The sequence below is a fragment of the Carya illinoinensis genome, chromosome 13, assembly GCF_018687715.1.
Source record: "Carya illinoinensis cultivar Pawnee chromosome 13, C.illinoinensisPawnee_v1, whole genome shotgun sequence".
Classification (NCBI taxonomy): domain Eukaryota; kingdom Viridiplantae; phylum Streptophyta; class Magnoliopsida; order Fagales; family Juglandaceae; genus Carya; species Carya illinoinensis.
The window spans coordinates 28733110-28758331 of record NC_056764.1 but is presented as its reverse complement, the minus strand read 5'-3'; the positions used below and the strand labels follow the sequence as shown (position 1 = coordinate 28758331).

General features: G+C 38.3%; 3 protein-coding genes across 4 annotated transcripts; 2 read left to right on the top strand and 1 right to left on the bottom strand.

The window, feature by feature from the left end:
• The first annotated feature begins 843 nt into the window (after positions 1-843).
• LOC122291227 (cysteine proteinase inhibitor-like) lies at positions 844-19848 on the top strand. Of its 2 annotated transcripts, none has more exons than XM_043098873.1 (3): positions 844-1155; positions 1725-1935; positions 19805-19848. In XM_043098873.1, the coding sequence occupies exons 1-2, from the start codon at positions 1051-1053 to the stop codon at positions 1908-1910; spliced, it is 291 nt and encodes a 96-aa protein (XP_042954807.1). In that variant the 5' UTR covers positions 844-1050; the 3' UTR covers positions 1911-1935; positions 19805-19848. The 2 variants fall into 2 exon arrangements, with proteins under 2 accessions (XP_042954807.1, XP_042954806.1); XM_043098872.1 differs by lacking the exon at positions 19805-19848 and adding an exon at positions 2924-3198 and having other exon boundaries at positions 848-1155.
• On the top strand, positions 19825-21950 carry LOC122291221. The gene has a single exon (XM_043098867.1). It carries the CDS (start codon positions 19825-19827, stop codon positions 21766-21768), a length of 1944 nt encoding a protein of 647 aa, XP_042954801.1. The 3' UTR covers positions 21769-21950.
• A 449-nt stretch (positions 21951-22399) lies between these two features.
• On the bottom strand, positions 22400-24486 carry LOC122291223 (protein WHAT'S THIS FACTOR 1 homolog, chloroplastic). The gene has a single exon (XM_043098869.1). The coding sequence runs from the start codon at positions 23958-23960 to the stop codon at positions 22596-22598; it is 1365 nt and encodes a 454-aa protein (XP_042954803.1). The 5' UTR covers positions 23961-24486; the 3' UTR covers positions 22400-22595.
• Between the last annotated feature and the right edge of the window lie 736 nt (positions 24487-25222).

Sequence of the window (25222 nt, the reverse complement as noted above, 5' to 3'; positions counted from 1 at the left end):
TTCTTTAAATATGGTCATCCAAAGGGGAAGTATTATAAACTATCTTGAATTGTATGACCACATTTAGCTAGCCGTCAAATGCATAGTGCTAGTCGTCAAAAGCATAGTCTCTTTTGTAACCCTATATATATGGGTATATTGATGTTATATGTGATACAGATTAATAAGAGAATCTTCTCTCATTCTCTCTTAACCTCTCTGAGCTCTCTCTCTATCTTTGAATTTCTTTCTCTATTTTCATGATTTTATAACATTTTTCATATTTTGAGAAGGCAATATCAAATTTATTTATTTACATAAATAAATTTATATAATATATTATATCTATTATATAATTTTACAATCTATTGTATAACAACATCAAGTAACATCAATACGTTAATTTACTTTCTATAAAATTTGTGGTTAAAACATTTAATGTTTTGGAAATGAAATGAGATGAAAATTTTATGAATATTAGTGAAATAGTTTGAGTTTAGATATTTTACTAAGTTTTGGAAAGTGAGAAAAAGTAAATAAAATATTATAAAATTTAAAATATTGTTAGAATATAATTTTTTAATATAATTTTTACTTTAAAATTTGAATAAATAATACTTTTTTTTGTGTTTTGTTTGAAAATTTGAGAAAATTATAATGATTAGATAAAAAAGTTAAAATTAAAAATAAAAATATTTATATTTTATTGATATTTAAGAAAAAAATTATAAAAATTATAAAATAAGATTAGATGAACTTATTTTCCAAACAAGTCTTAATATATATATATATATATATATACAAAATTAAGATTCGTTTCATAAGACGAAAAAAAAATCGCAAGTGGATAAAGGATATGTTCCTCTTCCCTTCAATTGACTTTTAGCAATGCTTAACCGTTAAGGATGCATAAACATTGACCACGCGAAGAAAATCGAGCATTTCTCGCTTAAAGATGCCCTCAATCCCACGCGCTATTATCTCCGCCTGATTGCTATTCGCTTCCTCCAACTCTTTTATAAAGCCGCTCGTACCCATGAATGGCTACAGCTGCTGAGCAGGAGCATAAAAATGGCGTTACTCGGAGGAATTAGGGATGTTGATTTGGGAGAAGAGAACAGCCTTGAGATCGACAGTCTAGCTCGTTTTGCCGTCAATGAGCACAACAAGAAACAGGTTCGCTGATTCCCCAATCTTTCATTTTTTCTTACAGAGAAAATTGTGTTATGATGATTTATTTTAATTCAAAATTTAACAAATTAACGTTTATCGGGTTTAAGATTTTGCAAAATATGATAAATCATGAGTTGATGGATGCTGTGATGGAATCAGCTGTAGAAATCTCAGGCCCCATTTCCAGATAAATTTGGCCTTTTTTAATGTAGAATTTGGATTCGAAATCAATGGAAACGAGCTTAATGGTGTTACTTTTTATTTTTTTATAAGTCAGAACTTCATTGAAGAGAATGAAACTAGGCGAAGCCATGTACACGCTAAGTAAACAAAATGAGACACCTAATTACATTCTAGAAAACCGAAAAGAAGACAAAAACTCATTAACATTCCCTCCCCTTATTATACGCACGAAGCTTTGACGGCAATTTTTGTTTCAATTTTTTGCAACAACATTCTATTAAATCTTATCAGCTTGCCAAAAGTGCGGTTATTTCGAGGAAAACGTGGCGCAATACCATATCCGCGTGTGAATATTCTTTGTTGAACTTTTGTTATTGTTTGTGGTGCAGAATACACTTCTGGAGTTTGGGAGGGTAGTGCATGCGAAACAGCAGGTGGTTTCTGGAACTATGTACTATATAAAACTGGAGGCAACGGATGGTGGGAAGAAGAAAGTTTATGAAGCCAAGATTTGGGAGAAGCCATGGCTGAACTTCAAGGAGTTGCAGCAGTTCAGTTTCATTGCTGAATGCTGATGCCCCTTCAGGCTCTATTGCTTAGGTAGGTATCAATTACAGAACGCTGTTGCTCTGTTTTTAATTTGTAGTGTTGATTTTCTGGTGGATCTATTAGGACAGCTAGTTGACTTTAACCGTTAATAAAAATAAAGGGTTGAGAAATTGAATGTCCATTCCCATTTGATGCTGCCAGAAGGAGATTGGTCTGGAATTATGGGTTTTGTGCGGGAATACACGTAAGAGATGACTTCTAAAGTCTAAACAGGGCCAAACTTATAACATCTATTTCCTATGTGAAGATGTTAATAAAAGTACTTATGTGTTCCTTCGTTATAGGGGAAAATATAATTTTTTACCCTCGAGTTATCCCTCGAACTTGTACCATAAACTACCAAAATTATAAATTTACATTCTAAACAACCAAAATTTGACAATTTTCTCCTCGGTCAAGATCCGAGTCTTAATATCAATGAAAAATAGGATACGTGGCATATATGTAACAGTCAGAACTTAATTGATTATGTAAGTTCTCATAACTTGGTAGTTTAGAATGCGATTGGATAGTTTTGGTAGTTCAGGGAGCAAATTGAAAAAGAAGGGTATCTCAGGTTGCAAAATGTAAATTATGCTTTTATTATACCATCAACAGCCGTGTTTCAAGCACCATATTTATTTATTGGCAAATGATTAGATAACCAGCTTTTGTCAATGTTATGTAAGTCCCATGTTCCGCACTTTATTCCCTTTAATTTAAGTAGAATACTATCATGTTGTGGTGACTATTTCAGATCCATCTATTTTTAACATTCATGCATGAAAATATGCACAAGATGTAAAACATACTAAATTTTGGGGTCCACGATACGCAGCTCATATTTATATGACCTCTACTCCTGCAAAACAGAGCCTTCTAGTGAAGATATTGTTTGTTAATATGCCAATGCTCCTGTATGAACTGGTTAAGGTAGGATCTTAGATTCTGGCGGTGCTCTATTTATGTCACTAATAATAAATTTCCTTGGTATATTCAGGTGACTGATGGATTCATCTTTCCTTGTGACAGTATCAACTCTTTGAATACATTTTATATTTTAGAATTACTTTGTGTACATAGGAATCCTATAGAAGCGATTTGACATGTTGAGGTGTGAGTTAGCTGTCTTCTTAGTTGAATCTTTTAGTTCACTTTTTGTTGAGTCAAGACTTGCCAAATTTCCGTGTGTAACTAACCTTTTGTAAAAAGGTTGTATGGACGTAGTCGTTCTTATTGTATTTATGCATGAGTCAATATTTCTTTTCCTTTCCATTAGCTTTCAAGGTCGATCTTTCTTTTGCATTCCCTTCCTATATAAAAAATTTATTCATCATTCTAATTCTCATCATCTCATTATGTGGCATTAGATAATAGGTGTACAAATAAAATATAATAAATAGTCTCAAATCATTTAATGAAATGACGAGAATTAAAATGATAAGTAGCATTACTCGTATGACAAGTTATATATACTCTTTTACATCAAAAATTTATACACGTTGAAGGTTATACTTGGGACCACCCTACAAAATTGCTGCAATAGAATAATGGAGTTGCATCTTTTGCTTCCACTTTGTGACATGCCTTATTTGTCAAAAGTGATCTTTCATGACATTATTGGGCTTTTAGCAGCGACTAAGAATTGACGCAAAAAGAATATTTTTTGTAGTTGAGATCAGTGCTTTGGATCAGGCAGAAAGTACATTTTTTTAAAATTTCTCATTTATTTATTTTTCCAAAGAAGTTAGGCCTTTTAACTTTTTTAAAAATTTTCTTTGATGCATCGAATTAACATATCTAAACTACTTTTTGACTGTCATTATCTCCTACTGTCTTTCACGTGGTTAACTCTTCAACGACTATTTTCCTTTATTTTAATTTATTGTCAACCTAATATTTAAGGTCATTTACTCCATATTTTCCCTAACTTTTCACCCCTTTATTAATGACACGTTTATTAAAGTTGATATATTAATGTAACAATGTTAGCTGAAATATTTCATATAGATTCATATGAACCTGTCTGCCTCTTGAGTTTTATCAATAAATTTGTTGGATATTGTAATCTATCTATTTCATAAACTAACCTTATATATAACCTAAATTTATAGATAACCCAATGCCAGATGCATAAGAACTTGATTATGTGAACCATCCAAGATGTCTTTTCTAGTTAGATTTTAACTAGAAAACTACAATGCATGGTGTCTATCAATTTCACTGTATCCTTCATTTTTTTGTTTTGTTGTTTGATCTCGGTTTTGGTAACAAACTCAAATATATTTGTGACTTGTACCTTATTGAGCTATTCTATTTGCAATTTGATGTGAATGACAACATTGACATGTCTACCATGTTAGCAATATGGAGAGTGGGTCCTCTCACCAATTTACAAAAACAACTCTCGATCTATTGCAACTTCAAAAATGTTCTTAGGGATCGAGTTTACCAAAGAATAATATATATACTGGTTTGGGGTTACGCTTGGGGCTTCAACATATTATTATAGATAGGTAGCAAGCACACATAATTTAATGGAAAATGCTAATGTGTCACATGAATTTGTTCACTCATTTTGAGCGTTAATGTATTTTAATTTTTTTTTATTTTTTACTTAATAATTAAGAAAGTAAATATTAATGTATTTTTTTATTTTTTTAAAATATTTAAATATGTTTTAAAAATGTGGTAAGAAAAAAAGAAAAAAAATTAAAAAGTAGAATTTAGCCTATGGGGCACAGTAGCACGACTCTAATTTAATTTCAAAATAACCTAAAGATAGATTATTAACATGGCTCTTCACTGTTTAGCTTGCTAGGACAGCTCCTTCATGGTTGTGAATTGGAGGCAATAATGTTGGGGAAAGATTATACTCAATTGTTCATTTTCATAATTTATGTCGTTTTAACTTTTTAAGGTTAACCAATCTTCTGCTTTCTAGGCATTAAAGGGAAGTGAAAATTGTCCTCTTTTCTATGACCTTTTTCCGTCCGGACCACCACAAGGTGGTCGGGCAATGACCCCCTCCCGGTCTTATTTTATTTTTATTTTTATTTTTTTTACATTTTTTTTACTTTTAAGTTTTATTTCTTCTTTTATTATTTTGGTTTTAAAATTTGTTCCTAGTTTCAGACATGTTAAGAAATTTAAAAAACATGTATACAAAAGTTTTATTTTTTAATTTCTTACATAGTGATGCCACTTCAATAGTGTTACTGATTTATAGCAAGAGTTCTGTTATATATATGCAGTCACTTTTATATACTCTTTAAGCACTATACTGATATGATTTATCAAAATAATTATTTTATATTAAAAAATGACGCAACCAATCATATTAGTAGAGTGCAGAAAGAAATAAATAAAATTGACTGCATATAAATTTTTTTTTATAACAATATATCAACCACATGACTACTTTTATAATTAGATAAATGAAAATACCTTTTCCATAAGGGGGTGAGGGTCGAGAAATGATAATTTCTTTAAGATAAATTTAGGTGTTTTTGAAATCAATAAGATGCCAATGCCTAATTCAAAACATTACATATATGGGAAGTTGATAAATAAAACTTCTCATTAAACAAAATTTTCTTTTTTAGGTGTCATAAATGACATTAATGGTATGAGATTATTTCTTTACCCATTCAAGAAAATAAATTTTTTAATAGCGAGTTGTATTTTTTTAAAATAATATAGACAAGATTTATACATCCAAAACTTATATTTCATGTTACAAATATTGATTGTTTTGAAATAAATAAAAAATTTATTTTCAATTTATCATAAAATATTATATAATTGAAAATAGAGATATATAAGTAAAAATATTAGTACTATAAAAAATTATAAAAGTTAATTTATGACTTGCTTATATTGTAAAAATATTATAAGATGTATATCAATTTATATTTTTTTTTACCAAGAAAAATATTTATAATTTTTTATTTATAATTACTTTTAGAGACCAGATATTTTTTTAAAAAAATAACACGTCATATTCTTATTGTCTCATAAAATAATATATTACAAAAAAGAAAAAATGAAAAAAAAAAAAAAAAAACGTTAAAGGGTAAAAAGAGAGGCTTCAGTTGGTACAGTCGATTTTGGTTTTAACAAATCCTTCTCGTTTTCCCTTTTTTTATATCAAAACCCTAATTCTTTCGGAGATTCAGTTTGGGCCTCGAAATACCTATCTCTCGTTCTCTCTCGCGGAAGATCTCCATCGATTGCCATTGAACAGCGATCCCACAATCGATCCACTCGAATCTCTCCGCATAGAAACCGCAGGTTGGTTGCTCTTCCTCTTTCTCTCTCTTCCTCCAATTCCTATTGCCGCTCCCTGTGACTCTCGATCCTCTTCGATTCGGTGTCTATGTCGATCTTCTTAATCAATGAAATTCAGGGATTTAATTTACGCTTTGTGGCGAATTTTGTATTCCCTTCTTTGAGAACTGAGAACCGAAAAAACCGAGAATTGAGAAACTGCTTTTCTGGATCTGCCTTAGTTTTTCGTTCTTCCTTCTATAGGCAGTTACGGTTAGCGCGGAGGAATCTTTAGGTTTTTTTCTGGAATTGCGCGTTCATTTCCGAGAGATTAGGATTCATATGTATGTTGATGGATATTTTTGGTGGTGGCGACTCGGAGAGGCTTCGTATTCATTGTCCGTTGTCACTTGTATAGCATTGCACGACTACGGACGCTCTATTTATGATAGTTACGATAATTTTACATTGTGCTTGTCACCACTCTATTTGTCAAACTGTCAAAATCCATACAAGTTGTGGATTTTCTGAAGCCTATTTCTCATGATTTTACACAAGTGCGCGTGTTTTGGCTTCTTTGTTTGGATGCTACCTACTTTCAGTCTTTAGTTCCGTTCTTCTGCATTTTATAGCCTAGCCACATCATAGATCGAAATTGCATATCAAAATTTACTTTACTAACTTACCATTTGGGACAATATAATAGAACTCTTTGTTGATGGTCCTATTGACTGTCTTAGTATTAATGACCATACTCTGTTATAGAATATTGCTTTGCAGGGTTCATGAAATTGGCTAGTGTGCTGATAAGTTGTTACAAGTATAGTCTTTCCAGTATTGAGTTTTCTTCATAACAGCCCTTTTCAGTGAACTTGTAATATCTTGGTTGATCAAACATTTTGCAACTTGGGCATCATTTTTCTAACTGATGTTTGTGTGGGAGTTAATGAAACATGAATAACAGGATAGACTTTGGAGGGATATCACTCCAACTTCTGCTTAATATGAACTCCATGACAATGGCTTTTTTATTTGATTTTGCAAATTAATTTTAAGGCGATGCATCCAGTCCCAATGACTTTCATGCTGTTTTTCAGATTTAGCTTGTAATTAGGCATTTTCTCTTGTATACTTCCTATGTACTTGGGCTACACCTAATTACGCGGTTTCAATAAATTTCTTACTTATAAAAAAAAATATTGTTAAGGCGAGGTTTAAGAAGCACGTACTTAGAAGTGTGACTTGCTTATTTGACTTTTATCGACAGATTGCTCTATACAGTGGTTGTATTGCATATTCCATATGCCCATTTTAAGTCACGAAATGATTATGATGTAACGCTCATCCTTGTGGTGGGACTTCAAGAAATAGTTTTAGAAAATCAGACGAGAATTGCTGAACTTTTTAAAGCATTTCCTTTCCTCTCCAAGATATAAAATATTAAATAGCTAAAAATTGAAACCTGCATTTTAAATTAAAAAGAGAGTCTGTAGCAGAATTCATTAAATAAATTACAAAGTCTTTTTCAAAAATATGACGTCATATGTTACATAAAACATGCGTAGGCTTCTATCACATTTTCCTTGGGCTATGTCTGTCTTGATGCTTCATCCTTATTTTATTCCAGGGTGGGGCATACATGAAAAACAAAATGAGTTGAATACTTGGTAAACATTACTTCATTGTACATATACTTTTTTGATAAGTGGGTGCACTGGGTGCACTGCCACGGGGCAACACTGGGTGCACTGGTAGTTGTACTTATTGGGTATTGCAATCTGCCCAATCTATTGGTACCATAATTTATTTAATCATTGGCCGTTATGTAATTTCATACGTTAAAACATTCATTCATTTCCTTTCCTTTCTTTTCATTCATTCCTTTTAGTCATTTCCTTTTCATTATTTCATTCATCATTCCATTTCATTTCATAAAACATCATTTCATAACATTTAGCATAAAACATCATCATTTCATTTCATGGATCATAAAGACAATAATTACTACTTATAACATCCATTTCATCATGCATACAATTTTTTTTTTTTTTTTTTTTTTTTACAAGTAGGAAATTTATTTAAAAATGCAATTAGGCATAGCCCAAATACACAGGAATTGTACAAGTGAGAGACACCTAATTACAAGCTAACCCTGAAAAACTGTACAAAAGTCATTAAGACTACATATCATAGAGATGTATAAAAAGGGGTTGCCAAAGAAAGGCCATTACATACTAGACCTCAAAGCATTAATACCTTAGCATAGATTTATAAAACCTTATTTCATTTCTAAGAAAAATATCTCATTTCCTATCATTGCATAAAAATGATATTTTTTTTATAAAAGCATTTCATTTCATTTTTATAAAGAAACATTTCATTTTCATTTTCATATCATTTAGAAAACTCTAGAAGAGTATGAACATAATATTTATATAGACCCCATGCCTATTTCATTTCATGCAGTCCATTTCATGTGCATGTTAGATGGCAACCTACATGCATTCATAACTTTATATCATTTCCTTCATTCACATTAGACATTAACTTATAACTTGCATAATAAAACTACTCTTGACTATAGATGCCTTCTATTCCATGTTGTCTAATCTTTCCATTGATGCTTTACTTAAACCTCCTTTCTCCTAGACCTGTCATTGTCCAATTAATCTCCTTCAACTCTTTATTAGCATACTTCCTCATAACATTCATAATTTTACAAACTTACACGCCTGGAAATTTTTTATGTTTTCCCTGTTTTCTTGGTTTTCAGCCATTGTTTTTAATGGTGGGGGCAGTCCGTGAGTTTTTGTTTTTGCTGTTTTAGTACTTGAATGTTCTTAGGTGTTTCTTTTGTATACTTCTTGTGTACATGGGCTTCGCGTATTTCATTTGTTGAATAAAATTTTTACTAAAAAAAAAAAAAAGTATTCATAGACATCACATTCATATCACTTATACAAGCCATCATTCAATCCTTGAAACATAGCCATTTTCATGAATCCTAAACCTTTAACTACTTAAGCCCAACTTCACTACTAATTTATGACCTTGCCATCTTCTAATCCAAGCTCTACTTACCCTTCACTTTACTTAATTTCAAAGACCATGAACTAGGACCATATTGAGGTCACACCCTTCAAACACTTTACATTTAACATCATGGTCTTACACATCCCTTGCATGCTTCTACTTATATTACACCATTTCTAATTCATAAAGTGAGCTCCCATGCTTCACTCAAGGCTTACAACTTGAGATTCGAACTATAAATACAATACCCTTCCTCCGTACATGTACAATTCAATTCAATTCAACATTTCATGACATTCAATCTTAGGTCCCATTCACTGCCATTTTTTTTTTTTTTTTTGATAAGTAGGTCCCATTCACTACCTTACATCCAAATGTATGACACAATCCAAACTAAGCATGCATAATTCTTTTTTTGATAAATAAATAATTATATTGATCAAAGAATGGCAAAAAGCCTGAATTACAACTCTGATACCCCACCTAAGTGGATACATTAGAGGCAAGAAAATCTCGAAGGGCCATGCCATTAAAATCTACAGCAATGGCCCAACTACAAAGAGTTCTAAAAAAAAGAAATTTAAGCTCCTCTATAGATCTTTCCTTGTCCTCGAAAGTCCGCTCGTTGCGCTCCCTCCACAAACTCCACAAGATGCAAATAGGGATCATCTTCCACATAGCTCTGATCGGTTGTCTGCCTCTTATGCTAGGCCAACTAGCCATCGTTGCCTCCACCGTTTTTGGCATCACCCAAACCATTTCCAAACGAACGAACACTTCATTCCATAGAGTCCTTGCTACCTCGCAATGTAACAGAAGATGATTTACCGATTCTCCCTCTCCTTTGCACATGCAACACCAGTCTGCGATAATGATCCTTCTTTTCCTTAGATTATCAGTGGTAAGAATCTTGCCCAAAGAGGCTGTCCATACAAAGAAAGAGGCTTTTGGAGGTGCCTTGTGACTCCAGATCTTTCTCCAAGGGAAATGAGAGTTGGACTCTGGGGTGAGAGCCTTATAGAAAGACTTGACCGAGAAAGTTCCTTTTCTTGCTGGAATCCACCACATGATATCCTCTTGCTGGCTGTTAACTCTTATAGCATAAATAAAACTGTAAAAATCAACAATGCTACTCATCTCCCAATCCTGAACTGCTCTATCGAAATTAATGCTCCAAGAAATCTGTCCCCCCGACACCTCCATAGCATCTGCCACTGATAAATCCTTTACACTTGCCATTTGAAAAAGAGAGGGGTACAAGTCTTTTAAAGCCCTACTATCACACCATATGTCCTTCCAGAATTTAATCCTGGTTCCTGTACCCACCTGAAGCTTAACAAAGCGGTTGAACACCTCCCAGCCTCTTCTGATGTGTTTCCACAATCCAACTCCATGAGCCCCACTAACTTCCCTAGTACACCACTCTCCCCATAAGCCTCCATATTTCTTTTCAATGACCAATTTCCATAGAGAATCTGGTTCCATGGCAAATCTCCATAGCCATTTGCCTAATAGTGCCCGGTTAAAAACCCTTAGGTTCCTAACTCCCAGACCTCCCCCCGGGATAGAGCGGCATACCTGTTTCCATTTAACCAAATGAAACTTGAATTCATCCCCCAAACCCCCCCACAGAAAATCTCGTTGGAGCTTCTCGATACGGGTTGCCACACTTGCTTAGGTAAGTTAGATAATGTACTTTTTATCAAAGTGATTCTCCCACCTTTGGACAAGTACATTCTTTTCCACCCCGCCAACCGCCGCTCTATTTTCTCAATCACTGTATCCCATATTGAAAAAGCCCTCGAGACACTCCCCAACGGAAGCCCCAAGTAAGTAAGAGGGAAAGAGGCTATCTTGCAACCCAACGTTCTTGCCAAGAGGCGAGTGTTAGGAACAGGCCCGATTGGCACCAATTCTGATTTGTCCAGATTTACCTTCAATCCTGAGACTGCCTCAAAACAAAAAAGTAGGGCCTTTAATGCTTGAACCTGCCTTTGGTCTGCTTCGCACATAATCAAAGTATCATCTGCAAATAATAAGTGGGAGATATTGATAATACCCCTACTCGGGGTTCCGATCGGGAAACCTGATATATCACCATTCGCGACCAAAGCCGATAGCATCCTGCTTAACGCCTCCATGACTATGACAAATAGCAAGGGTGATAGTGGGTCCCCTTGTCTCAATCCACGTGAGCTATGGAAAAAACCCACTGAGACTCCATTCAATAAGATAGAGAATTTTGCCGATGAAATGCACCAATGGATCCATGTTCTCCATCGCTCTCCAAAACCACACCTCCTTAATAAATGAAGGAGGAAATCCCAGTTAACATGATCATATGCCTTTTCCATATCAAGTTTGCACATTATCCCTGTTTTCTGGGCTTTCATTCGACTATCAAGACATTCATTAGCTATTAACACCGCATCCAGGATCTGTCTTCCTTTTACAAAAGCATTTTGAGGTTGACAAACAATCTTCCCCATCACCTCGCTCAGTCTATTCGCAAGTACCTTGGAGATTATCTTATACACCCCACTCACTAGACTAATAGGTCTGAAATCCTTAATTTCCGACGCCCCCACCTTCTTAGGTATCAAAGCAAGGAACGTTGTATTAAGGCTTTTTTCAAATCTTCCATTGCTGAAAAACTCATGAAAGACCTTCAGCAGGTCTTCCTTAATAACTTCCCAACAACCCTGAAAGAAACCCATAGAGAAGCCATCAGGTCCTGGTGCCTTGTCCTTTGCCATTTTCCTCACTACTTCAAAAACCTCCCTCTCTTCAAAGTCCCTTTCGAGGCGTAATGCATCACTCAAGCCTATGGTGTTAAAATCCAGCCCATTCAGTGGAGGCCGCCATCCCACCTGCTCCTTGAGTAGATTCTCATAGAATTCCACAACATGATTTTGGATTACCTGTACATCTCTGCACTCTTCTCCATCCACCTTCAACATCTCAATATTATTATTTCTCCTGTGTGAGTTTGCAATTCTGTGGAAGAAACCCGTACTCCGATCCCCTTCCTTCAACCATAGAGCCCTTGATTTTTGGCGCCAAGACATCTCTTCTAAAAGAATCAACCTTTCAACTTCTGCAACCAGCTCGCCCTTCCTCTCTTGTTCCGCCTGAGTGAGGTGTTGTACCTCTTGCAGTCTCTCAATCTCCTGGATTTCTAACAACTTCGCTTTTTTCATTTCCCCTACGTTGCCAAAGGATTCCATGTTCCATACTTGTAAATCTTTTTTGAGAGCTTTCATTTTTGCCACAAAAATGAAACTGGGAGTACCTTGGAACTGGTAGGAAGACCACCACTGTTTTACCCTATCCACAAACCCTTCCGATTTCAGCCACATATTCTCAAATTTAAACGGCCGACGACCCTTACGGATTCCTCCACAATCGAGCAAAATCGGCCAATGATCCGAGCAAATACGGGGCAACCGCTTCTGCCAAACCTCCGGATAATGACATTCCCATTCCGGTGAAATTAGAAACCGATCCAGTCGTGACCATGACTGATTATTAGACCATGTAGCGGTACCGCCAGCTAACGGCAGGTCTACCAAGTTCAGATCGAATATGCATTCCGAGAAAGCTTCCATTGCTGGCCGTAATCTTCTACTTCCCGATGCTTCGCTTGGGAATCTCACAACGTTGAAATCTCCCCCTATACACCAAGGGAGATCCCACCAGTTGTGAATCCCAACAAGTTCATCCCATAACAAGCTTCTGTCTTTGTCTAAATTGGCGCCGTAAACACCTGCAAAAGCCCAAAGATAATTATCTGCTACACTCTTAAAAGAGCAAGCCACCGTATAATCTCCAACAAACTCCTCCACCCTTTCTACAACACGTCTATCCCACAATACCACAATTCCTCCTGACGCCCCATTTGATGCCAAGTAAGCCCAATCTACATGAACCCCGCTCCATAAACTTCGCACAATTCCCCTATCAATATAATTCAACTTAGTTTCTTGCAGACAGACAATGTCCACTTTCCATTCCCTAATCATATTCCTTATCCGCAAGCGCTTATCTGCATCATTAAGCCCACGGACGTTCCAGGACACTATTTTTGGTTTCATGGAAGAACAGTCTGCCCCTTCCCCTTTACTCTACTCCTACTAGAGTTGCCCTCCACGTTCATAGACCAAGACAGTCTTTTGAGCTCCCGGTGCTTCTTTGATTCACCCTTATTTTTTTGTTTATGCCCTGCCTCAATTGCTGTAAACAAGGCCATGAACTGCTCCTCGTACCCCTCACATTCAAGCCCCACTATTTTCTGTATTTCTTTCACCTTGTGAAATACCCAATCCGATACGTTTGGTTGAGCTGGAAAACAGAAATTCAATGGAGTGGGTTCCTCCATTCTATTTAACTGGTTTCCTTGAAAAACTCCATCTAGAGTTATGTTTTCCAGCCCCATCTGTTCACCATCAAAAGGAACCTCAAAAACCCCCTCCACCGAAAGGTTACAGTTGTCGGGCCCCTCCCCCTCCAAAACTTCCATCTCCGAATCACTTTCTGAAAGGATTGAGAGTTCCAATCCACCTCCCTCTTGATCCCCTGCATAAATCGGCATTGTCTGGCCATCTCGGAGTGGGGAAAAAATTTCTGCCGTTGCCGGAATTGAAGCGCTAAGGATTTGCCTAGGGTACTGTACACCCCTCGCTGCCGGCACCTTGCCGGAATTTCCCCCTGCTCCCGTCGGCACGTTCTGTGGAGTCGCCGTTGGCAAGTCATTCGCCGGCGAGCACAACACGAGCTCGGGCGTAGCCGAGACTACGTTGATGGCTAACGGGTCAAGTGAAAGATGCTCCGGGTCACGCGAAAGGGACAACGGGTCAGGGCTCTGGATGCGAGTGGGCTGGGCCAGCCCAAGCCCAGGCCCTGGGTCACGCGAAATAAAGGGTGAGCCGGTCTCAGGGCTCGGGATGTGAGTGGGCTGGGTCAGCCCAAGCCCAGGCCCTAGGTCCCCTTCCTTAGCCGAGAGAGGCTGAGGCCCACACCTGGGCCCGTCTGGCCCTAGAAACGGCCCCGAGTCCACTACACCCTCAGCAAACTGCATCTTCCCCTTCCCTTTAACATCCTTTCTCATCCCGACATATTCACGCACCTCCTGCAATTCCCGCTGCATTTTTCTCAACTGCCCCTGCAGGTCTAACAGTCGCCTACTACTCACCCACGTCTCCTGCCCAACCTTAGGCCTGCCATAACCTGCACCCCGTACAGCTTGGATGGCTCGAGACTCAACCCCATCCCGCCCGTAGTCACCTGGTTTCTTCTCGCCGTGCACTGGTCTCGCCACCGTGAGAGCTTCTGCATACGTCAGGTTGGATTGTCTCACATTCGTTCTATACGCCTGAGCCCCAGCAACCTTCACTACCTGTTCCTTCAACCTGGTCATCTCCTGAGCTAGTTCCTTTAGACTCCTCCAACCCCGTCCACCTGAACCTTCTGGAAAACAGAGAAGGGAAACTCTTCCCTCACGTCCGTACTCTGCAACCGAGAGATAGCGCCCACGGTGATTTGTGCAGCGTTGTGCAATGAAACTCCTAAAACCCTCCCTTACCACGGAATACACCTCCTTTCTCCCCCCTCGCAGACATTCCTCCAGAACATGGACGAGCCATAGCACCGTGTTACGGCACACAACCACCTCATATTTTTCCTTCCAACCTCTTTCAGAGATGCGAAAGTTAGCTCCTACTCTCGCAAACACAATTCTCTTTGACTCTACCACTATCTCTCCAAACATTGCGTTCCAGTCCTCACTTTATTCCATTGGAAGATTGTAATAGACTTTAATATGCCATGCATAATTCTCAACTTCCATATCAAGCACTTGATCATAATTCCATAATTTAACCCATTCGTAGTCACATAATGTAACCTTTACTGTTTACCCTTACACCTATAGCTCCTATAAACACAACCTGTGCCATATAACTTAATACCCATAACGTCCAACCTATGAACACGAATTTACCAACATGTGGCCCATACTACACACACACACACACACGTATGGCATATTACACCAATACTACATGGTCCTACATTGGTTGCACCATCATTCTCACACACAAACATCATTCGGTTAAACCCTCCCACAACACTTGGTCATCATCTAAACACCCATATGAGAGAGAGAGAGAGAGAGAGAGTTTACTTGTGTAGTGAGAGAGTAATGTTTAGAGTAACCAAAAGATAGAGTGTGTGACTTAAGGAAGAGAGAGAGAGAGAGTTTACTTGTGTAGTGAGAGAGTAATGTTTAGAGTAGCCAAAAGATAGAGAGTGTATGACTTAAGGAAGAGACAGAGAGAGGTAGGGAGTTTACTGTGAAGGTTGAGAGGTGGTGCCACTGGGTGGCTCACGGTTGAGCTCACAATTGCTGGGAACGGTGATTCAGAGTGGTTTGAGGCAGGAGGCGCTTGTTTGTGTGGTGCAACTAGAAAGTGTGCACGCGGTGGTTCACGATTATGGTTGAGGATGGATCACCATGAGGTTGCATTGGTTGGCTATCTGGTTGTGGGATATTATCGTGGTGTAATAGAGGGAGACGACGGAGGTGCTTGGCCTTGCTGCCGTTTGTGGGGTGGAGAGGAAAAGGGGTGACACATAGCATGGGGTAATATGTTTTTGATTGCTTGAAACAGAGGTGTTGTTGAGTTGGTTCTTGCCACGGTGGTTGTATGTTGGACTGGACTGTTGGCTTGCCTTGGTGGTGCATGGTAGTGGCTTGGTGTTCCATTTTGTTTGCCATCAATTGGTAACGGCGGTCATCCATGGATAGCTGGCGATGGGTTGTCTCCATGTGTGTTGTTGAGTCATCGTCGTTTTTTCTGTTTTCTCCTACTTTGTTGCTGTGCATGGGAGGCGACATGGAGGAGGGGACGGGTGTGACCTTGCTTGAGGAGTTGCTGCAGCGGTGCAGCTTGAAGCCTCATGTGACAGTGGTGCAGAACTGTGGGACCTGGGTTGTTGTGTGTGGCTCTTGGTTTCTCATGGCCTTCCTTGCTGTGGTTCATAAGGAAGGGAGGAGGTGTGAGGGATGATGCTGAGGTTTGCAGTGTAGAAAATAAAAACTGAAGTGTGATAATCCATACTAAGTGACAAGGGTAGGTGGTGTATGGGATCCCACATAGCTTGAGGAGTTGCTGCAGCGGTGCAGCTTGAAGCCTCATGTGACAGTGGTGCAGAACTGTGGGACCTGGGTTGTTGTGTGTGGCTCTTGGTTTCTCATGGCCTTCCTTGCTGTGGTTCATAAGGAAGGGAGGAGGTGTGAGGGATGATGCTGAGGTTTGCAGTGTAGAAAATAAAAACTGAAGTGTGATAATCCATACTAAGTGACAAGGGTAGGTGGTGTATGGGATCCCACATAGCTTGAGAAAGAAAAGTTCTTGCTTTTTAAAATGGTTGAAATGGGGCTTCAGTTGTATCATTGACCAGTCATTTTGAGATATAAGCCCATATGTGTCTTGGGCGTCCCTTGGGGCATTACAAATGGTATCAAAGCCCCAATGTGAAATGTGGGACCTAAGCGCTGCCACCTACTACAGACGGGTTCCACGAGGACATCGGGAAATTAAGGGGGGAGATTGTGATATCCCATATTGAGTGATACGGATAAGTGGTGCCTGGGATCTCACATTACATGGGAAGGAAAGGTTCTTGCTCTTTATGATGGTTTCAATGGGGACTCTAATTGTGTTATTGACTAGTTCTTTTGCAGAATAGGCCTAGATGTGGCTTGGGCCTCCCTTGGGGCTTGACATGAAGGCATCATTAGCTTCAGTTGAGCTGCTTGTGGATGAGTGCTGCAAGGGAGGGAGACAAAAAGTAGAGAAGAGGAGTTGTCCTGTGTCTCGGCTAGTTGAATTCAGTTGATGCAGCTTCCACTTAAATCCTTGGTGTTGGCTCTCTTTGCTGCCATTCACGGTGGCTCTAGGTGGGCTATGAATGACAGCAAAGAGAGAGGAGTTGTGTGAAGTCGGTTTGGGACTGATTGAGCTTATCGAATGATTGGCGGTGTATGGTCTGAAAATAAAGAGAGAAAAGAGGAGATTAGGATGGAGAGAAGTCTCACTTTGTATACTCCCTGTGTACTTGGGCATTGCCTAGTTTCTTCATATTCAATAAAAATTATTACTTATAAAAAAATAAAAAGGATGGAGAGAAAAGGGTAGATGGCAATGCGTAGTGGTTAAATATAAATCCAAAGGTGGAGATTAGAACATAGAGAAATAAAAAGGAAATAAGGGAGAAAGAAATAGAGAAAATTGAAATGGTCTAAGTGCAAAATCAAACTTTTATTCTTCATCCAAATAAATAGAGTTTTTAATGAAAAATTAAATGGTGAATCTTAACTAAATATTTTTTAAGAGAAATAATTTTAGTTAAATAAAAAGGAACTTGCAAAAACTATATTATTTTTAGGGCTCCAGAAATTAAAGAGGCTAACTTTAAAATTTAGGTTTGGTTCAATAACGCATAAAATACCCCATTTAAAATAATTTTGGACTGTTATAAATACTTGGAAGAATTTTAAATACTTAATTTTGGCTCAATTTGAAAATCACATTATAAATTTAAAACAAGGATTTGAGATACAAGACTTTCAAGCAAAGCTCGTGACCAACCCCGATAGGAAATTTTTTTGATCGTTGGTCACATGTGAGGGTTGGGATATTATGCTTCTTTTTTTCCTTTTGTATTTTTTTTTTTTTTTTTTTTTTTTTTTTTTTTTTTTTCTCTCTGTTGAGAATCACAGTTATGATTTAATGCCTGATTGCCTAAAATGATTAGTGAGTAGGACTATTCTTTGGAACAGATAATTGGTCTAACTCCCTATATAGGTCCAATACAGCTAATGAAAATTATGCTGCTTTGTTGACAAGAGGATTTACCAGAGAAAACTTACACTCTATTACTCCATATGTATTGGTAGGCATGAAATGTGACCATAAATATCTGTTTATGCCGGTGTGCAGTCTATGTCTTAGCTTATCTTACCAGTTAAATGTGACCTTATATATCTGTTTATGCAGGGGTTGAGTTCTGTCCTCGGTTAATATTTCCTATCAAACTGAAGAAATAAATAAAGAGTGGTCTTTGTTTATTGCGTTATGGAAATAACTGTTTCAATGTGGCTTTAGTTTTTTTAATTTCTTTTGACTTCTAATATTTCTCATAACTGATTGCTAGTTCTTATAGCTCTCTCTCTCTCTCTCTCTCTCTCTCTCTCTCTCTCTCTCTCACAGATGCTCATACACACTTTTGTTTTTGATCAGTAGATGCTCATACAATTTATCAAAAAAAAAAAAGTAGATGCTCATACACACACTTACGCAGACTAGTTTGAAATAGATGCAACAAGATATTGGAAGTCAATTCTATGATCAAAGGTTAAATATGCAATTAAGGTTCGCACCCCAATTTAAAGTCATTCGAAATCTTTCCCCTTCTTTGTGTTCCTTAGAATCTTGTGGTATGCAAAGAGAGATTCAAGTTCTTATTATTTCAAACCACAGCCAAGGCTTCCTCTGGGTGAGTTCAATCCGAAATTTTGAAGTATCGTCTAGTTTATGTGGAATTTAACAAGAAAACTGGAAGCAGATGGATAAATTTCAATATGTGGAATGGATAAATTTAATCCTAATCTGGCAATTTAGCATTTGCTTTTCTGCGTACAGAAATTACGTATGAAGATGGAATATCATCTATAACTTGTGCATTGAGTGACTTTTGTTTTGTTTGTTGTATTGTATTGTTTTATTATATAAAGTTCTGTTGGGGCTCTCCTCGTTGCATGTTGATTGTGCATTTTAGCATTTTTAATGAAACGATTATTACTTATAAAAACAGTTCCGTTTTACTTCAGTTCTGTTGGGCTCTGATTAGCTGAATTTCCATGCTTGAAACTGATTTTTTTGTATGTGTGTTTGGGTGTGTGGGTGGGGGGTTGGAAAAGAAGTGGGTTATGTTGAGTTGGGTGATGCTGTAGAAGTCCTTGCACCATGGAAATTATAGCAAGATAGTCTTTATTCTTAGTAGTATGATGGGATGCTCTTTTAAGCCGTATTTTTTCAGCCTCTGAAATCCCAGTATAATTTGATGTTTCCCCTTCTTTTGTACCTTAGAATTTCGTTTCCCGATTTGCTATATGCTACTCTTTTATATTAATATGCCTCTCTTATCATGAAAAAAAGGTGTGTTTTCCCTGAAGTTGATCAGTTAATTATTGGCAATGAGGGGCTGGTTTTTCAAATTGGAATACGTCTAGTTAGTTATCAACGATATCTTCTCCTGAGTAAATTTTATGCACTCATATGTAAACATTCAGGTTTTTAAGGTTTATATTTCTCCTGTTGAGTTTGTGTAATCAATATGGATATGGTTCAGTGGCAGTATAATTGAATGATATATGCAATCCATTAATGTCATGAATACACTAATCTTTGGCATTCAAAGGATATTCTGATGCATATCTTGTTGCTACTGCTAGAACTTTGTAGTAAGTCATCTAGAGAATTGCTGCATAATTTATTATTTATTTTGAACACTGCAGGAGCATTTGTGTTTTCTAAGATGTCTCCAGCTTCAAAATCTAAGTCAAAGGACAAAAAGGCCAGCAAGGAAACCCAGAAAGCTTCTGCTAAGTCTTCAGGGCCCGCTAATGCAACTAGTGGCATCCCTGCTAGTGCATACAATCCACAGTTGGGAACATTTCATACTCTTGAAGTGCCCCCAACATCCTCTGCTTCGCCTCTTCAAACTAATGGCCGTTTCCAAAACATAGATGAGACAGATGAGCATCCTGGAGGCTTGCTTGTAGCTGGGGTTGAGTATGATTCTGTCTCAAATAATGGTAGCTGGTCTGGTGAGTCAGAAGACCATAAAGAGAAAATGGCAAATCCTCCTGTCCGGCAAGAAACGATAATACCAGGTGCTGATGGTGACAAGCGAGAAAAAATCCGCCAGAAGAATGAACGGAAGCATCAGCGTCAAAAGGAAAAGCGAGCTCAGGAATTGCATGAGCGTTGTACTGGCTATCTCATGTCAAGAAAGCTTGAATTGCTTGCTCAACAGATTGTGCAAATGGGATTTCCACATGAGCGGGCGACAATGGCCCTCATAATGAATGAAGGAAAAGTAGAGCAGTCAGTTAATTGGCTGTTTGAAGGTGGTGAAGAAGCAGAAAAGCACATGGATCAAAACCTTGCTGGGAGTAATCTGAAAATTGACATATCAGAAGAGCTTGCCGAGATTGCAGATATTGAAACAAGGTACAAGTGCTCAAAACCAGAAGTAGAAAGAGCTGTCGTTGCCTGTGAGGGTGATCTTGAGAAGGCGGAAGAAACTATAAAACTAATGAAGCAAGAGCCATCATCTGCTCCACCTAAACCAGAAGAAAATGGTGATCCTCCAACTGTTAGTAATGGCAAGCTTTCAGTTGCCTCCATGAACTCAAGGCCGCAAATGAAACCAAATTCTCCTACAATACAACATAAAAAGGATGAAAAGGATTTTAACTACACAAAAACAGCAGTTCATGTTTCAGAGCCTGGGAGCAAAAATTTGCTGCAGCCTTCGAAGAGAAGTCAACCTAAGTTGGAATGGCCAAAACCCCAACAAACTGCTATCCCAACTGAGAAAAAGTGGTCAAGTGCTGGCTCAAATCCTTCAGCTTCCTATTCTTTGGCATCATCTATGCAGTTGTTGACGTCACCAGCAAAGGCTGAAACCCGTTATGTGGCCGTTGGAACTGAATTTAAGAACCTTCAGGGTGGAACAGTGAGGGAACCAGTTAAAATGATGCAGCGACCCCAATCTCTCAATACAAAACAGGGGTCAATCAGTAGCATGAGCTCATCACCCCCAGGAACAGCCACCAGTTGGTATCCTGCTAATGGTGTTGAAGTTATGAAATCTAGTGCCTTTTTGCAACAAATTCCTAGCACTATAAGCCTCAGTGCAAACAATCAGAACTTGCAGATGTACCACCAACTTCAATATCAGCAACAACAACAGTTTTTCCCCGGCCACAGCCCAGGAGATTCCCCTGGACCCAGTAGAGGGAATGGTTTATGGAGTAGAACAGTTGCATCTCCTACCCTTGTTGCTGCTTCTTCCCTTGGACTCTTCTCTGGTTTGGGTTCATCCAGCTCATCGGGGGCATCATCTCCTGTAGATTGGAACACAGGTGGCTTGATGTCACACTTAGATTACACCAACATAGATTGGACTTTGGATAGAGGTGTGTCTTCACCGAGTCCCAATGGATTGTGGCTAGGGCTGCCTCCATTTTCAAGGAACAACACACACGATTCAAATACTTCTGGAGTGAATGCTCAGCCATCTATGAGATCAGTGCCTAATACAAATGGTCTGCTCAGAGCAGGGTTGCAGGATGGTGGAGTGGTCACTGCTGATGCATCATCTGCTGCTGGTTCTAGGGAGTGGACTTCCCCCTTCGAAGGGAAAGATCTTTTTAGTTTACCCAGACGGTTTGTATCTTTTCCTTCTCTGTAGTGAGTGAGGGAAAGGAGTTCTAATGAATAAAATGAAAGAAAAAAGAAAAGAAAAGGAAGACCTAAAAAAATGTGAGTGGATTTCATGTTGGTGTTGGTTCTTATGATGCTGTGGTGTCGATTATATTGTTGGTGGATAAGCTTTTAGTGAAAGAAAGCATCAAAGAATCCTTTGCTTGATTCCTTTTAACCTCTCATTTATTTTGAAGACTTGAAAAACAAAAAATGCATACGAGAGAGACAGAGTGAGCTTGGGCACTGGTATGCATGCAGTTAAGCCACAACAAAACCTTAAAAGAACGAAGCTTTTTAAGTATGGTTCCTGTCGTCCTGATCAATCACTAGAAAACCGAATGGATGTCCATACATACTAAGCTCACAAACTAATACTATTGGTTAAGGTTATGCCTCGAAAAATCAAAGTCGAATTTCAGAAAATAAAAATGATATGAATTTCTTAACTTGAATCACTGATCACCTAAACGTCGTCGATAGTGGGATTGCATGTATAGAACAGTTTTAGACATCATTTTGAAGTTTTATGGAAATCGGTTCCTCCTTGCCTTATTTTGCGTCTATGAATAGAACAAAATGATTGATTTATGCTTTGAAGACTTGGAAATCAATGGACGAACTTCCAACTTTTCTTTTTCATTAAAACCTGTTTTCAACTAAACTGCGACTCTTCCACTAATAACTAGTACCTCATAATCGAATGCAGAGTGCATTTTTTCCAATCCAGGTTAGAATGAGGTCTATCGTACTCTATTTAACAAAGATGTTATCTTCTTTTTTCTTAAATAAATTGTGAACAAAAATATATTGACCTCAAGCATCCTCGTATGCACAGCTAACGTCTCCAATCTCCATCTCATCGTTATCTCTTAGAAGAGCATCCTCCACCCATCTGCCAGCGCTATTATCTTCTTCTTGTTCAAGCTGTATTTCAATGTTTTCATTCTCAGAATCGTTCTCAAACAAGCCATCATCATCATCGTCATCTCCCATGTCTGACATGTCACTTGCCGTTTGAATTTTCTTCTTCTTTCCTCTGTAACCAGCAAGACCCAGGAGCTTTTCCTTCCAAAGCACAAATGGCCCTTTCTCGATGAGCTCCGAGCCTTCAAACGCCTCCTTCAAGAAGACACTGAACCTCTTCCCCCTCTCCGAGACATAGAAAATCCCAAAATGCTTCAAAAGAAGTCTCATCAACTTCTGGGGCATCACAAGCTCCTGGCGAAAATGCGTAAGATGATCAGTCACCAATCTCTTCTCAACTGTAAAGCTAAGCAGCTCATGCATGATGGCTACCGCCCTCTTATCAAACTCTAGTGATCCGGGTTTGAGTTCCCGGGCATCGGCGTATGGGGACAGATAAGACCTCTTTTGAAAGTGATCAATCTTTCCTCCATATCTATACACTTTCTTGTAATTGGGAGGGAACTTCAAAGGAAAAGGAAGCGAAAGTAATCCAGGGGTATGAGCATAGTTGTTAACTTCACTCATCCCCATTGCCTTCTTCTCCAACTCCGTAACAGCCCAAGCTGGGTTCCAAGAAACAAGTTCCAAATGCTCAATCTCATCGTCGTTGCATTTAACCACCTTGAAGTACTGAGGATATTTGTGCACCCAGGTGCAACGAAAATCAATTGGCAAGCCAAAGTCTCGTCTAAAATGAGCAATTTTATCCAAACGAAGCCGTTTATCCACCGACATCATTAGAAACCTCGTCACATGCTCAGCCGCCTTGTCTTCGTGCTCATCGATTATCCTCTCCTCCTCTTCCACCAGGTCCTCGGCTCGCTTGGTCATTCCGCACCATAACACGCCGTTTCGATCCTTGTAGGCTTCGAAGAGTTTCGGGGATTTGCGAATGAAATCTGAGATCTTGTGGGGCTTTGGGAGGTTGATCTGCCTGCGGTACTGGTACAGTGATCGGACGGGAATGATCATCTCAGGCTCTTTCTTTAGAATCTCCATTAAGAAGAGAACCTTGTTGGCTATCTTCCACTTCTCGGTTACGATTTCCAAGTCGTGCACCCGTTTGTTCTTGCTTCGGTCTTGTACACGCTTACTGCTGGTCATAAATCGATACTGATTCTTGGACCAACAATTGATGACTCTCCACGACAAATAAGCAGGCAATTCATCCAAAAAACCGGAAGCGAGTTTAACAAGTCTTGTGGTGGCCATCAACGTATCAAATGTTGCACCTTAAGCAGTTGAGTAGTGAGAGGATCGCGAAAATGTGGTATCCCCCCAGATGTTTGTGAAAATGCCAGCCAAAACTAGAATCGTGTGAAATAGTAAATGACTTTTACAGGAAGTGGAGGAATTCCAGTAAAACGCATGAAGACCTTCCCTTGCGGGATGATGGATGAAGATATAGAAGAAAAGGACACCTTGCAAGGGCTGCACTTGATGATAATGACCGTTCGTATGAATGGTAACGGCCTGGGAAGGGATAGGTTTTGCAAGCTGCGACGTCGGACTTGGACGAAGTGGGTGCTCCTCGTCCGAAATGGTTCCTGTGCTGGAGAGATTGAAAGGCCTTAGTAAAAGGCGTAGAACTAAGAAAAAGGGGAAGCGAAAGGAGGCGGCAGCAGAGGAAGTAGGGAGAGAGGGATTGTGACAAGTGAGATTAGGGGGCTTGCGGTGGTAGGAGGCAGTGGCGATCAACACTTTCGAGTTAGTAGAGTTGGTTGCGTTCAACTGGAAATTTATTTACGTTGCTATATTTTAATGAAATAAATTATATCTATACTAATATATAAAGTGCGAATCGGTTAACAACAGTATTTTTGTCTAACTATTTTTTTCTTATTTTATCCTTGGTTTTGTTTGACAATTATAGCCGTTTACGTTCTCCTTTCATTTTACCGACAGTTATTTTGTTCTTTATATCTTTCTACCGACTCATTAACTTTTTTCTGTTTAATTTCCAGTTTTACCCCTTAATTTTATTCTTCAGTTCGTTGTTCTTAGTGCCGTTTTGCTTAGCCGCCTTAATGTTAATGTCTTTTTACGGTTAAAACTTATCACTTTGTTTGACAAATTGAATCTGACTGAAATTTAAATATTAATATTTGTTCCATTCTATATCTTACATTCTGTGCTGTCTGTATTCTAGCTTCAAAAAAAAAAAAATACGTTGGAGCAAGTTACTCGCGAATGTAAATCTCAGCAGTTGTAGGTATGTTACTATTCTTTCTCTCAGTACTGTAAGAATGAATTATATTGAATGAATGAATTTGTTACAGTAACTAATTAGATGATATACATATGCATCGCAGCAAAAAAATCAAACATTATCATACAAATTGCATCTTCTGATTTGCTCGTATAGGAAAACAGAAAGCAAGTGGAATTTTTTGTTCTATAGATGTGAAAAGTACAAAAGTCATATAAATCAAAATTCGAAGAGCAAGAAACAAAAAGTAGAACAAATGAAACCC

Excerpts from the sequence above, each read along its gene's own strand:
- LOC122291227 (XM_043098873.1), top strand. The coding sequence starts at position 1,051 with ATGGCGTTACTCGGAGGAATTAGGGATGTTGATTTGGGAGAAGAGAAC. Across the intron at positions 1,156-1,724 it reads ATGAGCACAACAAGAAACAG|AATACACTTCTGGAGTTTGG; the intron begins GTTCGCTGATTC and ends TTTGTGGTGCAG.
- LOC122291221 (XM_043098867.1), top strand. The coding sequence starts at position 19,825 with ATGTCTCCAGCTTCAAAATCTAAGTCAAAGGACAAAAAGGCCAGCAAG.
- LOC122291223 (XM_043098869.1), bottom strand. The coding sequence starts at position 23,960 with ATGGCCACCACAAGACTTGTTAAACTCGCTTCCGGTTTTTTGGATGAA.